The following is a 15,631-nucleotide window of genomic DNA, read 5'->3' as shown; positions in this document are numbered from 1 at the left end:
TCTGGTGTAGTCTGCATGCCCCTGCACACACACACACCCACACCCCGATGCCACTGTTCTCCCATCCAAATACTAACCAGGCCTGACCTTGCTTAGCTTCCAAGATGAAGCACAGTATAACCATAGGCTCTAGTGATTCCCTGTTCTGTGCCCATCTATGTTAAGAGTATTGTTCTTCTTTCAAAGGCCCCATCCATTTTCCTTTTGGACTAGTTCTGATGTAATGGTCAAGAGACATGACATATGGCTTATGGGCAATTAAACACCATATTTAAAGAAAGATATGATAGAAGGCACCCACTTTATATTGTGACTCAGATGTTCAGTTGTGATCACTTAATCCACATGTAATCTTTCTTATATTTGTTTGGCATCATCTTCACTTTGCCTAATATGTATTTGTGTTCTGAGAATGGTTCACATGAGCAAGGAATTCACAGCAACTAAGAATAAAAGGATGTGTGTTATGTCAAGCTCCATGGCTTTGCTGTAATGAAAATTCACCACCTGGCTATTTTTCTAACTTAATGGAATTAAAGAGAAATTTCTCTGTCGCAGAATACTAGGCTTGGAAAATCCAGTCACTGCTAAATGAATCACCCTAGACCTAATTCATAATCCCAATTGGCTATTTTATAGCCTTGAAATTAATAGTGAGGATATTTCAGTATTGAAACATCCTTGCCTCAAGATAGACCTTAAACTGAAGCACTAACAAACAACCAATGGTGTTCTTTCTTGCATACGCTTTAGCCGATTTGTCTCTGAGTAGCATTGCTGTTAACTGGCCAGACATTTTGTAACCGTTGGGAATGGGGAAATCAGACTTCTCTGCTGCTGTATGTTAGAATATAGCACAAGCCAAGCAGCCCTCATAGCTTCTGTCTTTTAAAATCTTGCTGCTCCTCCTCAAACCTCCGCACCTGTCACCTGAACTGGCTGCCTAGTGATAGGGCTGTCCATCCAATTTACTTTGTTTCATTTAACTAGCAACTCTTTCATTTCCAATATCAAGTTGCTCATCCTTTTATTCTACCCTATCCTCTGTTCAGAGCCCCCAGTGGTGCAGTGGATTAAGCCGCTGTGCTGCTGAACTTGCGGACCGAAAGGTTGGCTGTTCGAATCTGAGGAGCGGGGGGAGCTCTGCTGTTAGCCCCAGCTTCTGCCAACTAAGCAGTTTGAAAACATGCAAATGTGAGTAGGTAGGTAGATACCGCTCCAGTGGGAAGGTAACAGTGCTCCATGCAGTCATGCCAGCCACATGACCTTGGAGGTGTCTATGGACAATGCTGGCTCTTCAGCTTAGAAATGAAGATGAGCACCAACCCCCAGAGTCGGACACGACTAGACTTAATGTCAGGGGAAAACCTTTACTTAGCCTCTGTTCAGCTAACATTGCTACTCTTTGGTGTAAATGAGCCTCGGTGTTCATTTAAATTGTCCATACTGGACAGACCCTAACCCCCTAAAATTTTCCTAGGGCTTGTTCCTCCTATCTTTCAAAATCTCTACCTTTCTTGATAGCACTGTTCCTCTCATATGATAGTGTTCAAGCCATATTTCCTGGGACCGAAGTTTTCCTACTCCCTTTCTCAACTGGAACTCCAGAGCATCCTTGCATTATTTGAGTTGTGGCCCATATGGCGCATCTCCAGGCTATCTAAAGGGCCATACATCAGAAGGAGCACACACCAGTTTCCACCAACTTGGCCTTCTTCTCAGTGTCTGTTCTCAAGCTTTGGAGCCCCCTCCCTCCCCAGGGAGGATAGAATTGCTCCCTCTTTGCCATCTTTCCACCAGCAAGCAAAAACTGTTCTGCTTTCCAACAGGCTTCCAAGAAGTGCCAGAAGGGCTTTTACCAATGTACTGTTTTATTGACTTATCTTTTGTCTCTTTGTGTTATTGAAAAGATTTTGATTCTATAGACAAATTAAATCAATTTTAACAAGATCAAAGTCAAGTAGAAATTGATAAATTGGAACAACAACAGAGTGGTTCCCAAATGGAGGGCCACCAGGGAGAAGTGTATCCAAAATGGTTGGATGGACTGGCGGTAGCATTTGTCAAGAAGAGATTAGGAGACTCAACCCTCAAATGGCAACAGGGGGATCCTGTAAAATGGATGTCAAGAAAACCATTAAAGGCTTTGGCGTCTGCAAAAGGATAAAAATGGACAATATCTCAAGACTTGTTGGATAAGAACACTGTTATTGCTCTACATACCAGTATACTCTTTATAATGCTTAATCCCTCACTTAAGAATCTCTGGACAATAGAGGAGTTGCTACCCCCTCATTATATTTGGATTGATGATAGTGTTATATAGTGGATTTTTGTCTGCGCAATACTAATTTACCACTAGATTGAAGTAAACTTTTAGATTATTCAGACAATAATTTCAGACAACAATTAAAATTTGATAAAGAGTTAAAAGAGCAGAAGACAAGAACATGGAATAATACAGAAACTGTAAGAAGATATGACTGTTGGGTTTAAAATTAAATGGCAATATTGCTTCTCTTTTTGTTATTGAGAGGTGTATGGAATTTGTAACATTTTAAGTAATGTGTGTAAGGGTAGTAGTGATGAAGAATCATATGTAATAACTGTAATTTTGTATAATGTTTCTCTTTCCATCCCCTCAACCCTCTTCATCCTCGGTGACATACTAAACATTTAACCGAATAGTTAGTCTACTAACAATGACTCTGCTACCCCACCCTGTCTCTTGTTTCTTTTTACCTGACTGTTCTATCTATCTATCTATCTATCTATCTATCTATCTATCTATCTATCTATCTATCCACACACACATATAATAAAAAACCTTTTGTATGTTAGTTATATCTTTTTGTGTGCTTTTTCTATTTTTGTAAGCTATCCAGAGTCCTAGTAAAGGCAGGATATACCGTATTTCGTTGATTCTAACATGCTATCGATATTAAGATGTGTACTAATTTCAGTACTACCAACAGAAAAAAGCTTTATCTATATATAAAGCACCCACAGTGCTAAAATATATCCCATTTTTGGAGACATTTATATGGGGGGAAAGTATATCTTAGAACTGAGGAAATACAGCATTATATATGTAAAAACAACAGCAATTATTTTAGAAAGAGATTTGCTTTCTGGTGAAGTGCCTCTTGTGCCATTCTAGGTAGTAATCCAATTGCATTGTGAGCTACATCGTCTGTCTAGATAATCCCTGCATATATCCCTTTTTGTGGGTCTCTAAGAAGAACTTCATCTGTTGTATGGTTTTTATTATCACCTTTGGCTCAAAATACCAGTCGATATTAGGCCCAACAAGCTTTTGCTTTTTAAAAACCACTTGGCTTTATCTCATTTTAAGCATGCACTTTTGAGAGCACATATTTCACGTATCTTACTCCAAACACAGATAACAGGGCCTCTTCCTAGAAATAGGGTGTGAGTTACAGGGAAGCTGAATGAGAGTTTTGTAAGTGCCCTGGACTGCTAGAAAGACAAATAAATGGACCCTAGAGCAGTTTGAGAATCAATTCTCCTTAGAAGCCAAGATGTCTACACCCAAGACTGTTGTACTTTGTCATGTTATAAGAAGATGTGTTTCCCCCCAAAAAAAGACCGTAATAAGGTGAAGTTTAGTAGGAAAATAAGAAAAAAAACACATTCCAGATGGATAGACTCAACCAAGGAAGGTACATCTACACTAAACATATAATCCAGTTTAAAGCATCTGCTAAGGTGTGCTGCAGCACACATTAAGGACAATAAAGCACACAAATGATGAAATTGACTCCACAGAATGCAAAGCATGTAATAGATACCTGCCTGTGCTGGAGTGCTTTGGTTACTTTGGCTGTTAAATGCCACTTTCCATTTTTTAACTTCTTGTACCACTGATGCATAGCTCACATGGAAATGGAAGCTGTGAATATTGTGGATTCTGGAACAGGTTTGGGGCCACCTATTCCAGACATGTCAATCTAACAATCCACACATATAAACTGTTTCCCCCCCAAACTGGCTCCAAACTGACCTAAGTGTTCTATGTAGATGAGCCCAAAGCTAAAACCCTGTGTTTGCAAGACCATAGCAGGGCTGTTGGTAAAAGGATGCCTTTGAGATCTTTCTTTCATGAGGCCACTCTAAGTTGAAGTTGATTTGGCAGCACTTAGTCACAACAACCCTGCCAAACAGAGCATATTCAAAGGGGTTTTTATTTGTGAGTATACCTCATCAAAATACTTTCCATATTTCTGATTCACAGCATTAATTCAAATGTTTTATCTTGAGGATCAGGTAGTTCTCTTCCACCCTTCACCCCCACCTCAATGCAAGAGGAAAGAAATAAAGGAATAGAGTATTTTTGGCAAAGGCATGCTAGCTGAATGGAGAGCCAGTTTGGTTTGAGTGCTGGACTACGTCTCTGGAGACCAAATCCCAACTCGGCCTTGGAAATCCATTAGGTGACCTTGGAAAACACATTCAGCCTCAGAGAAAAACAAAGGCCACTTCTGAACCACTGTAGGGTCACCATGTGTTAGAAATAACTTGCAGGTACACAACAACAACAACAACAACTACTACTACTACTACTACTGCTACTACTACTACTACTAGCTGGATGAAACTCTAAACAGGCTTTGGACTTTAGCTTTATATTGCTGACCTCTCTTTATTGGGCTAAAGTTTTTGGAATTGTAGAAGTGGAAGCTGTTGGCTCATCAATGGTATGGTGAATCTAGCTTGGATTTTAATCTAAACTGGAAAGGAGCTGTCCAAATTGCTGAAGACTAGCCCTAAACTATATTGTTCTGGTAAAAGCTCCTTTAAAGTTATTAAATCCAAGAACAGATTCATGATCCTGCTGACATGATCCACCAGTTGCCACTGAGATGTCATCCAAAATGAAGGAGTAGTGTTTCAAAGCTATGATCCTGATTGGGTTGTTTTTTCTGACGTCATGAGTGACATTCAGCCTGTTCTGGTTTAGTTGCATATCTTTAGAAGCATCAGATCAATTTGTGTCACTTGAACTACAATTAAACTCCATAGGCCTCTATTACCTTTGGCTGGTAGGCTCAGCTGTGGCCCATTGAGGCAAGGGAGCACCGAATTTCGATAGGCTTGGATACTACAGTCTAGACTATTGCAACAGTCTGTACGTGGGGCAGCTGCTCAATACAGAATGCAGCACTCAGATTGATGATGAGATCAGAAGGTCTGACTGTAGAGCACTTCTTCTGGCCCAGCATCTTGGCGTTTCTGGGTCAGTTCAAAGTGTTGGCTTTAAACTATGAAGGCTTAAACTGTTCAGAGCTTTGACACTTGACAAAAGGCTTTTTCTGTCATGACCTTGGCCAAGGGCTGAGATACAAAATCAAAGGAATTCCTGTAACAGAGGTTTTGAGGTTCAGACTATGGAATAACCTCCCCAATGAGGCCTGGCTGCTCTTTAAATTATCATCTTATCACCAACAGATTGAGACATTCCTGTTGTTTTAGAAATCCCTCCCAAAGGCCCCCAGAGCACCAACTTTAAACAGGGAGTTGGGAGTCTCTGCATTGTTCAATGGGTAAAAAATACTACTACTACTACTACTACTACTACTACTTCTTCTTCTTCTTCTTCTTCTTCTTCTTCTTCTTCTTCTTCTTCTTCTTCTTCTTCTTCGGAAAAAAGAACAAACAGACTTCTGTCCACTTCAATTTGCTTTTATTCTTTAATCGGCCATGGGCATCCTGTAGTTGCCAATCTCTGTTCTATTCCCAGAAATAGAGCATATGTTTTTCTTATTGGAGTTATGTCAGTGGATCACTCTTGATTACTTTATTTTACGGTAATGAAGTCTAGTTATTTTTAAAGATACATCTTAAGGGCATCTAGGAACATGCTTGGAGATATATTGAGCTACTTCTTTCTATGCCCTTTTGAATCATGCTATTAAGTGTTATGAAACATTAAAATCGAAGAGTAATACAATGAATTCATAACTTGTGCAAGTCGCAACACTAATGGTAACACATTTTTAAAAACATTAATTGCAACAGGTTGTATAATGAATTTGTTTTTTAAAAGGAACTTTCACATCTCTCCATGTTTCTTTGTCTCTTTTGGCAGTGCCTGCAGACTAACACAGTGGATTTACACTAGAACAAAAATAATTACATATTATGTTGCAAAGTTTATAACATGGCACTGCATCAATCTATGATGCAAGTGTTGAGTGGTTCTATGTCCCAGTGACATAGTGTCATATAAACAGAGTGCTGGACCTGGAGTCTGCACCGCCCATGTGAGGTCATGCCATATTCATAGAATCATAGAATCATAGAATTGGAAGAGACCTCATAGACCATCCAGTCCAGCCCCCTGCCAAGAAGCAGGAAAATCGCATTCAAACCACCCCTGACAGATGGCCATGCAGCCTCTGTTTAAAAGACTCCAAAGAAGGAGCCTCCACCACACTCCAGGGCAGAGAGTTCCACTGCTGAACAGCTTTCTCTCCGAGTTAGGAAATTCTTCCTAATGTTCAGGTGGAATCTCCTTTCCTGTAGTTTGAAGCTGTTGTTCCGCATCCTAGTCTCCAGGGAAGCAGAAAACAAGCTTTCTCCCTCCTCCCTATGACTTCCCCTCACATATTTATACATGGCCCTCATCATGTCTCCTCTCAGCCTTCTCTTCTGCAGGCTAAACATGCCCAGTTCTTTAAGCCACTCCTCACAGAGCTTGTTCTCCAGACCCTTGATCCTTTTAGTCACCCTCCTCTGGACACATTCCAGCTTGTCAACATCTCCCTTCAACTGCGGTGCCTAGAATTGGACACAGTGTGATTCCAGGTGTGGTCTGACCAAGGCAGAATAGAGGGGTGGCATGATGTCCTTGGATCTAGACGCTATACTCCTACCTATGCAGGCCAAAATCCCATTGGCTTTTTTAGCCACCTCGTCACATTGCTGGCTCATGTTTAACTTGTTTCCCACAAGGACTCAAAGATCTTTTTCACACGTCCTGCTGTCGAGCCAGGCAACTCCCATTCTGTATCTTTGCATTTCATTTTTATTGTCATATGCAATACCAAAATTGGTGATGACATGGGCTCTTCGGTATTGTCAGTTTTAAAGACCATTACATTATCTTGGCAGATTGCAGTAAATTATCTTTGCATTTAGGAGATTTGAGCAGCGTCCCAAGGAGCCAAAATAATATAAGGCTGTATGATACATCAAGTCCCTACAGGGATGTTCTTTTTGGCTCTTGCACTGAGAAGCTTCACATAACTCTACTTTTGCTGCCTCAGCAACCTGGTTTCCATAGATCACACCACTCTGACAAAATGTCCATCCATGTCTGACTCCCTAAATGAAACATGACAGATTATACTCTTGAAAGTAAATACAGGATTCCAGGACAAAAATTCTGGACCAGGAGGCAACATGCCAAGAACAAAGGCTCTTTAAATAGATAACCTGGCAGAGATGACTTCGGAAAGGACGCAGTGCCCTAGAAAAAGAATCCCAGGCAGCTCACTTCACATCTCCAGGCAAATATGAAATTGCTGCAGAACTATACACTGGACATAAGCTTTCCCCATATGTTCAAAATGGCCGCAATGAAAAGAAACACCTTATTTCTTTGTAGAAAGGTAAAAATAGTGGTAAACCCATCATCTTTAGGGCTGGGCTGTGGCACAGCTGGTTAGTAGCTAGCTGCAATAAATCACTATTGACCGAGAGGTCATGAGTTTGAAGCCTGGGTTGGATTGAGTCCCCAACTATTAAATAGCCTAGCTCACTGTTTACCTAAGCAACCTGAAAGACAGTTGCATCTGTCAAGCAGGAAAATTTAGGGACCACTTATGCGGGGAGGCTAATTTAGCTAATTCACGTCACCATAAAATGCCCAGCAGCGTGTGTGCGGAAGATGAGGAAGTACTCCATCAAGGACTCGGTGTCACAGTGGATGATGAAGCAGCCACTTCCTCTGTGGCCGAAATCGAGCATACCCTCATGAAGCCAGAAGTTGGAAAATGTTAAATAGCCTCTGTGTCATTGTCTATGTGTGTCGTATGGATTACACTTAGCACTTTAAGGATTACACTTAGCACTTTAAGTACTACACCTGCTGTGTAATTACCCCTCCCTGATGACTTGACATTTTTTCTGCACCTTGGCCCAGATCTTTTGATCCAACTCATGATTTTAACATTATTTTGTATATTGACCTTTTATGACTGTTTTTATCCATGTTGATGTTTTATTGTTGGCTGATTTGTTTATTGTTTTTGTTTTGATTTTGTGCTGTTGTGTCCGGGCATAGCCCCATGTAAGCCGTCCCGAGTCCCTTCGGGGAGATGGGGCGGGGTATAAAAATAAAGTTGTTGTTGTTATTATTATTATTATTATTATTATTATTATTATTATTATTATTATATTGAATATTTGCCATGTATATGTACACTGTGATCCTCCCTGAGTCCCCTTCAGGGTGAGAAGGGCAGAATATAAATACTGTAAACAAACAAACAAACAAACAAATATATCTTTATAGATTCAGCTTTGCAAACACAGAAAAAAAATGGAACACAGTGATAAAATATGTGCATAGTAAGTAAGTGCTAGAAATAGGCATTACAATTACTTGAGAAAAACATAGACAATCATTTGTATTAAGAACTTTTACTACTTCACCAGGGATGAGTGCATGACTGTGGAACAAACAAAGATTTTAACTCTGATTATTATTTTTATGGTGTCAGAAGTGACTTGAGAACATACTGCAAGTCACTTCTGGTGTGAAAGAATTGGCCGTCTACAGAGACGTTGCCCAGGGGATGCCCGGATGTGTTATCATCCCGTTGGGAGGCTTCTCTTGTGTACCCACAAGCTAGAACTGATGGACGGGAGCTCACCCTGTCTTGCGGATTTGAACCAGCAACCTTCAGGTCAACAACCCAACCTTCAGGCCAGCAGTCCAGCTGGCACAAGGGTTTAACCCATTGTGCCACCATGGCTCACTCTGGTTATGTTAGTAATTGTAATGCCCTACTATTGTTTCAAGGTGGAACCCTCTGAAACCGCAATTGAATCCTAAACCTTGCCTTATACAAGGTTCTGGAAGCACAGTGTTGGGTTTTCCAGATGGATTTTCTATTTTTAAAAAAACTCATTGTAGGCATTGGAGGAACCAGAGAGTACTGGAAGAGCTCATGAGCTGCAGGATTTGCATCCCCTCTTTAAAAGGAGAGTGGTGATTTTCATTGTGAAAGAACAGCATTATAATGACCCAACCTACCTTTCTCATTAAAGGGTGTGTGCCAAGCTAGGAGATAGTTATCTGGCTTCAGTTGTGAGCAGCCTTCAATTGTAGAAGGGTCAGTTCGTCTTCCAGGAAGTTTCTCAATTATATCAACATAGCGTTTTACAAGTTCCCGATACAGGTCTTCTAAGCACCAGTAATCTGTTCAGGAGAAGTAAAATGCCATATGGTCAGGCAAAGAAGCAATGGCAAATAATAAAATGAAGGAAATGAAGCTTATTATTCCCTAGGCATAGATTGCTTCAAATGAACCTTAGAATCTCTTAACAGGTCCAAACCCATTTCAGATGGATAATATATGATTACTCAGAAATAAGTACCACTATGTTAATGGAGTTTTCCCCCTATATATTATAGAGACTGTGGCTCCATCTACACTGCCATATAATACAGTGTGTATTATATGAGTGTAGACTCATATAATGCAGTTCAATGAAGTTTGAAACTGCCTTAGGCCCCTTCTATACTGCCACATAATCCAGATTATCAAAGCAGAAAATCCACATTATTTTCTTTGAACTGGATTATATGAGTCTACACTGCCATACAATCAATTTCAAAGCAGATAATCTGGATTTTATAATGCAGTGTAGAAGGGGCCTTATATGAATCTGCACTATATGGTAGTGTATGTGGACCGTGTGAAGCATTGCTATGGCTGCACCTAAAGAAAATGTTCACACATTTCAGTACTACTTAAGCATCCTGGCCCTGCTACTCACACAAAAAACTGCCCCATTGATTTTCTTATTAGAAGAACATTTTTCCTTTTACATCAATCTCCAAGTCTACATGAAACAAAGCAGAAAATAAATGGGTTCGGTGGAGAAGCCACCTGACTACAAATAGTGACGCACACTGTTTTCCACAAAGTCAGCAAGGCCAGATCCAAATGCCTAATTCTGAGCAGACCTTCCTCACAATTCCCACAATGTCAAGTCAATTCTGGATGCTCGCAAATTTTACAAGTTCAGTTAAATCTTTATCACAAAATCTGTGTTTATGGTTTGTTCGTTTTGCTTAAAGTCCTAATCCATAGAACTATTAAGGATGCATTAAACTATACGTGACTCTACACTGCAGAATTAATGCAGTTTGAGACCACTTTAACTAACATGGCTCAATGCTGTGGAATCATGGGAGCTGTGGTTTGGTGAGACACCATCACTATTGGCATAGAAAACTAAAGACTTTATAAAGCTACCTGTCATTGAACTATCTCAAATTAAAGCGGTGCCAAGCTATATCAATTCTATAGCATAACTAATCCTGGGATCTCATAATAACAAACAGAGATTTGAACTTGAAATGCTGGATTTGAAATCAGATAATTCATACATTTGCAACATTTCCCAATGCTAGCTCCTTTTTTTCGGATGTTGGACTACAGTGCCCATAACCACTGTCCATTAGTTATGCAGGCTGGAAATGACAGGAGTCAGTCCAACCGTATCTGCATACCCATGGTTAAGAAAGGTTGCATCATAATCTTCAGTCAGAGACTAGCAAACTCTTTTCCAAATCATGAGATATATACGGCATTGTCACACGATGCAGGTAAATCATAATTACATCAGGATAATTACACCTTTGGTTGGGTCTTATCAGATGATGCCCTACTCCTCCTGTTGTTTTCCTATGGGAGACCATTTGGAAAGAATTTCTTTTTATGAACATACAAAAATATATATCCATAATGACCTCCTTTTCTGTTATGCTATAATTTCTTGTGCAAAAATGTAATTGCACCTTTATATCCAAAAGTTTCAATTAAAGTTTTCTCAGATAAACCTTCACATTGTCTAAGGGCTTCACGCTTCCTTATTTATACACGTAGATTTACTCATGAGTTGTACTGGTTCTTGATGTTATGATACTCGGATAAAGTATTCAGATCATGAAGAACAATTGAAATGGAAAGGGCATCACATAGTAGAAGAACAGGTCCATAGACATCAGGAGCCAGTTCACACTGCACAGTTATAATTCAATGATTCCCCTTTTAACATCCAATGATCCAACACACAGAATCTGGGACTTGCAGTTTAGGGAGGGGAATTTAGAATTCTATTAGAGTTCTAATGCATCACTTGATTCTAAACCCAGAATTTCATAGGAAGCAGCCATGGCAGTTAAAGTAGAAATATAGATCTATAATTATATAGCGTGAAAAGATCATGACATTTGGCCACTTCTAGTTTTCATGTTTGCCATACATGTCTGCCTGAATATGAAAACGCAGGCAAAAAGCATTAGTTGCAAAGAGAGTTCTCAATTATCTGTCCAACATAAAACATTGTCCACAGATTCTGAGGGCTCAGTTGCTCTCACAAGGTGTGATGTAGGCTTAAATCTTCACTACAAAGTTGTGTCTTGCAAAGGAACTCTTAACTGTATAAAAAAAGAATTCAAAAAATTATCAAATATATTAAAGATTGAAAATGTAACATATTTTGAGCTCTTAGCATTAAAAGCTGATTTTTTAAAAACAGCATTATGACTGGAATCCTGTTGGTACACTTATCCGGCATTTGCACTACAGTGTTCCCTCCCTACTTTGCGTTTTTTTCTAAGAGGTGGTGCATGCGCAAAAGGTCCAGTTTCCCTTTTGCGCATGCACCCTCCCTCTCTTCGGCGTTCAGCTGGGCCACTCTGGATGCCAACGAGAGGGAGGCGCATGCGCAAAAGGGAAACTGGCAGGCGCCGGAGAGGAGACCGCCAAGAAGAAGCGCAGAAAGAAGGCTTGCAAAGGGGAGAAAGGCCACCTAACTACTAATATAATGTGTAAATATTAAAATAAATATAGTGCCCCTAATTCACAGATTTTCACTTATTGTGGGTGGTCCTGGAACGTAATCCCCGCAATAAGTGAGGGAACACTGTATTCACTATTTCCAAGATCACACACTTGTGAAAAAGGAAAGCAGACAAAACCTGTTTATTCCAAGTAGCTTATTTTTTCCAATGCCTTGCGTTTTTGGGATTGTTGCAGCTTCAGGTTTTTCTCTTGCTGCCACTGGTATAAGGCACCAACAGGATTCCAAACTATCTTATCAAATTGTCACAGTGATTCTTGATAAACACACTGCTGCCGTTGCCTCATGTTTTTAAAGGCTGCACTGTCTGCTGTTGGGAGAATTATCACTGTTTTTACGGTGCCTACCCCTTCCACTTTTAGACCCTAGCAGAAAACCTGAGCCAAAAAAAGCTTTCCCTATCATTTTATTTCCTCTGTATTAAAAACTCAGTTTGCATATGTATAATAACAGAAACAGAAAGCTCACACTTAAGCAGGTAAAGAAACGGGTTTAGAAATAAGCAATTTGGTTTGAAAACTAAACACACAGTCACTCAGTAGTGTCATCAATCCAGCTTAAAGATTCTGACTATAGTATCCCAATTGCATGGCAAATGCAATCAAAGTCTCAAGTAGCAAAAGGTTTAAGCAGATGTCTTCTACCTCTCTGGAAGTGTCCAGATGCTATGGTTCAATTGGGAATTATTCATAGCACAGTGACTTTTGTCCCAGTAGGAAATAGCTACAAATTATCTCTACTTTTCCTTCTTATTCCTGATTAAAGTGCATCTGTCCTTCTAACTTTTTAAAGTTATGTATGTTCTCAAAGACAGAAAAGACTTACTGATTAGGGTAGCTTCTGACTTAAGCAACATAAGGCAACCCCATCACTATTTTTTTTTGGCAAGATTTGTTCAGAAGGAAACTCTCTTTGTCTCCCTCTGAGGCTGAGAGAGTGCAACTTGCCCAAGGCCACCCAGTGGGTTTCCATGGCTGAATAGGGAATTTGAACCTTGGTCTCCAGGGTTGTAAACCCAATTTTCAAACTCACCCTCTTTTTACCATGTTGATTCATCTAGAATAGAAAAATCACATAGATAATAAATAGCAAAAATGTCTGCAATTTTGACAACAGATGTGCTTTGCTCTACACTATATGAATGGATAAATAACTAGGTTTTCTACAGATAATGCAGTTCATACAATAGAATTAAATATTGTTGCACAGAAGCTTGATGAGTCTCAGATAACATTTTAAAATTATGCAGAAAGTCAGAGGCAAGAAACATGTGATGTGTACTTAATCGCTGACTATATTCAGAAATATGTTAGTCATCCTTTCCCTGGATAGGTTGACTTCTTGCCATTATCTTTAGGGTATTAGTTCCTGCTCAGATCATTGGCTAGCTGGTAGCTACATACGAAATATCCGAGATTCTCTTCAACAGACCTCTGGCAGCTAAATTTAGAGCATCTCAGCCAAGCCAGATAAGAGGGGAATGTAAGTGAAATTTCATTGACTTTGCCATTTCTGATTCTAACCGACAAACAGAAAACAAGGAGCAGGTGCAACAATTTTAACCACACAAACAAATGTTTTGTAGAGCAGTTTTATCTTACATGCATCATAAATTCAGATATATAAATTGTGTAGTAAAATACAGTTGTATTAAAAGAAAAATGCCAATTTCAAGTACATTTTTGGTGCAGAGGTTATCCATATTATGATGGGTGGCTACTTGTGTACTAAACTGCAAATTATGATATATGAACTGCACATTGTGACAGATGAAAATGGATTTGGTGTTTGCTTGTCACATACCCATCTTATAAAAAGCATGTGCATATTGAGGCATCCAGTCTTAAGAATATGCACAACTGATAATTGTAATGTGTGAACATTTTATACTAACCATGTAGAGAACTAGTAAGTTTTAAGCCAAATTTAACTTACTGTAAATTGCACTTTTAAATGAAAAATAGCATATTTTGAGGCTTTAGTACTTCAAATAAATTATTTTCAGCAATACCTTCAATAGTCTAGTGTTTCCTATACTGCATATGAAATATTAACAAATAGTGGCCTGCTTAAGGTCACTCTAGTGGATTTGTGGTCAAAGACTCACAAGTTCATTCTCAGCCCATTTTCATTGCTCGTTGTAGAAAGTGCAGAACCTTGCATAAGCTTATTACTCAGCTATAACAAATTGCAGCCATTCTCCAGAATCCCTTCTCCCTCCCCAGCTTCTGTTGAGGCTTTCCTACCTGTGATGAGAGCTTCTGCTGTAGCCATATGCATAATAGTATTGTCACTTACTGGCCATTTGTCAGGGGACATGACCAGGTTCTCGAGTCCTCCAATTTCCTTCAGTTCTCCTTGGATCTTTGCACCTAAAGCATTGTTTTCCTGTGTGAAATTTCTATAGCCCAGAGCATCCCCAACCCCTGCAAGCAGCATAGCAGCCTTGAATTTGTCCATGGTGATATGGCTTTGATGGTTTCTTAGTTCTATTTGGTCTTCAAAAGAGTCACTTGGGAGTTCCTTTGTTCCTTTGCCTTCAACTCCAGATCAAGCGACACGTTATATTAGAGCCATTGTGTCACTGCACAAGGCTCTCCCTATAAGGCCAGGCTTTCCTTTTTGGGCTTTGCAGATGCCACCACTTGTCCGACATCCATTGAAGGAATAAAGGTTGTTAGTCCATCCAGGAATTTTCCAACTTGCTTTTAAGTAACAAGCTCACCCAGTGTTTAGCACACTCGTAGATCCAAATAGCAAAAATCAGAAGCACTCTACGATCCAGGAGTAAAGAAGCCAAGAAGTATTTCGCCTATGCAGTCTGAGTAATTCTACACCTAGAAAAACACATGGTGCTATTGGGGGGCTTATTTTTTTGGCTATGCAAATCATGAATTTTCTTTGATTTTTGTACAATTGTAAACCCAGTTACACTTTAATGAATACTGAGAAACACACATATTAAGCAGTACTTTCTTTTATGGACAGGATCAGAAAAATAAAACATTGTGGTCAGCAATTTGAAGAAATCATAACAGAAAGCAACTCCTTTTAAAGTTCTTAAATTAATTGACCTAGCCTTGATACTGGAGGTTCTGGAAAACTCAAATTGTAGCAGTGAACCTATTCTTTCTTTGAACCGCATTTCTTTCTTTGGGCTCTTGCATTAGAATCAGATTTTCTCTGCACAGAGAAGGGGTATTTTGAGGCAACCAGAGATTCCCGAAGGATTCTTAGCTAAGGTTTCTGGTTTCTTTCATGAGTGCAAGTCCTTTCTGCCCATGTCCTCATTTGAGTGATTAAAATAATTTGGACAACTACTTCTTTATTTCCTCTTGATAAAGAAGTAGCAGATCTGAGATTTAATTTAGTTGATGTAAGCAAGTATGTGATACAGCTTCATAGAACTATAAAGAAAAGAGGCAATTTTGTAAATTAACTCACATATTAACAAGAGCTGCTAAAAGAAAAAAAAATCTTTAGTATTTTCTTCATAGCATCTGGCATT

General features: G+C 39.4%; 1 protein-coding gene across 2 annotated transcripts in view; it reads right to left on the bottom strand.

Moving 5' to 3' along the window:
• The window catches only part of adprhl1 (ADP-ribosylhydrolase like 1), a 52,868-nt gene extending 37,957 nt beyond the window's left edge, over positions 1-14,911 (bottom strand). Inside the window, exons 1-2 of one of the 2 annotated variants that reach the window (XM_062975442.1) lie at positions 14,370-14,911; positions 9,284-9,448 (exon numbers count right to left, since the gene is read on the bottom strand). In XM_062975442.1, coding sequence (XP_062831512.1) covers positions 9,284-9,448; positions 14,370-14,583 — 379 coding nt within the window. In that variant the 5' untranslated portion in view covers positions 14,584-14,911. The remainder of the gene's footprint in view (positions 1-9,283; positions 9,449-14,369) is intronic. The other variant, XM_008107023.3, reaches the window with a different exon arrangement.
• Positions 14,912-15,631: the final 720 nt, after the last annotated feature.

This window comes from Anolis carolinensis, chromosome 3 (genome assembly GCF_035594765.1).
Source record: "Anolis carolinensis isolate JA03-04 chromosome 3, rAnoCar3.1.pri, whole genome shotgun sequence".
Classification (NCBI taxonomy): Eukaryota; Metazoa; Chordata; class Lepidosauria; order Squamata; family Dactyloidae; genus Anolis; species Anolis carolinensis.
Note: the sequence above shows the minus strand (reverse complement) of the source record. Positions and strands in the feature narration are given on the sequence as shown.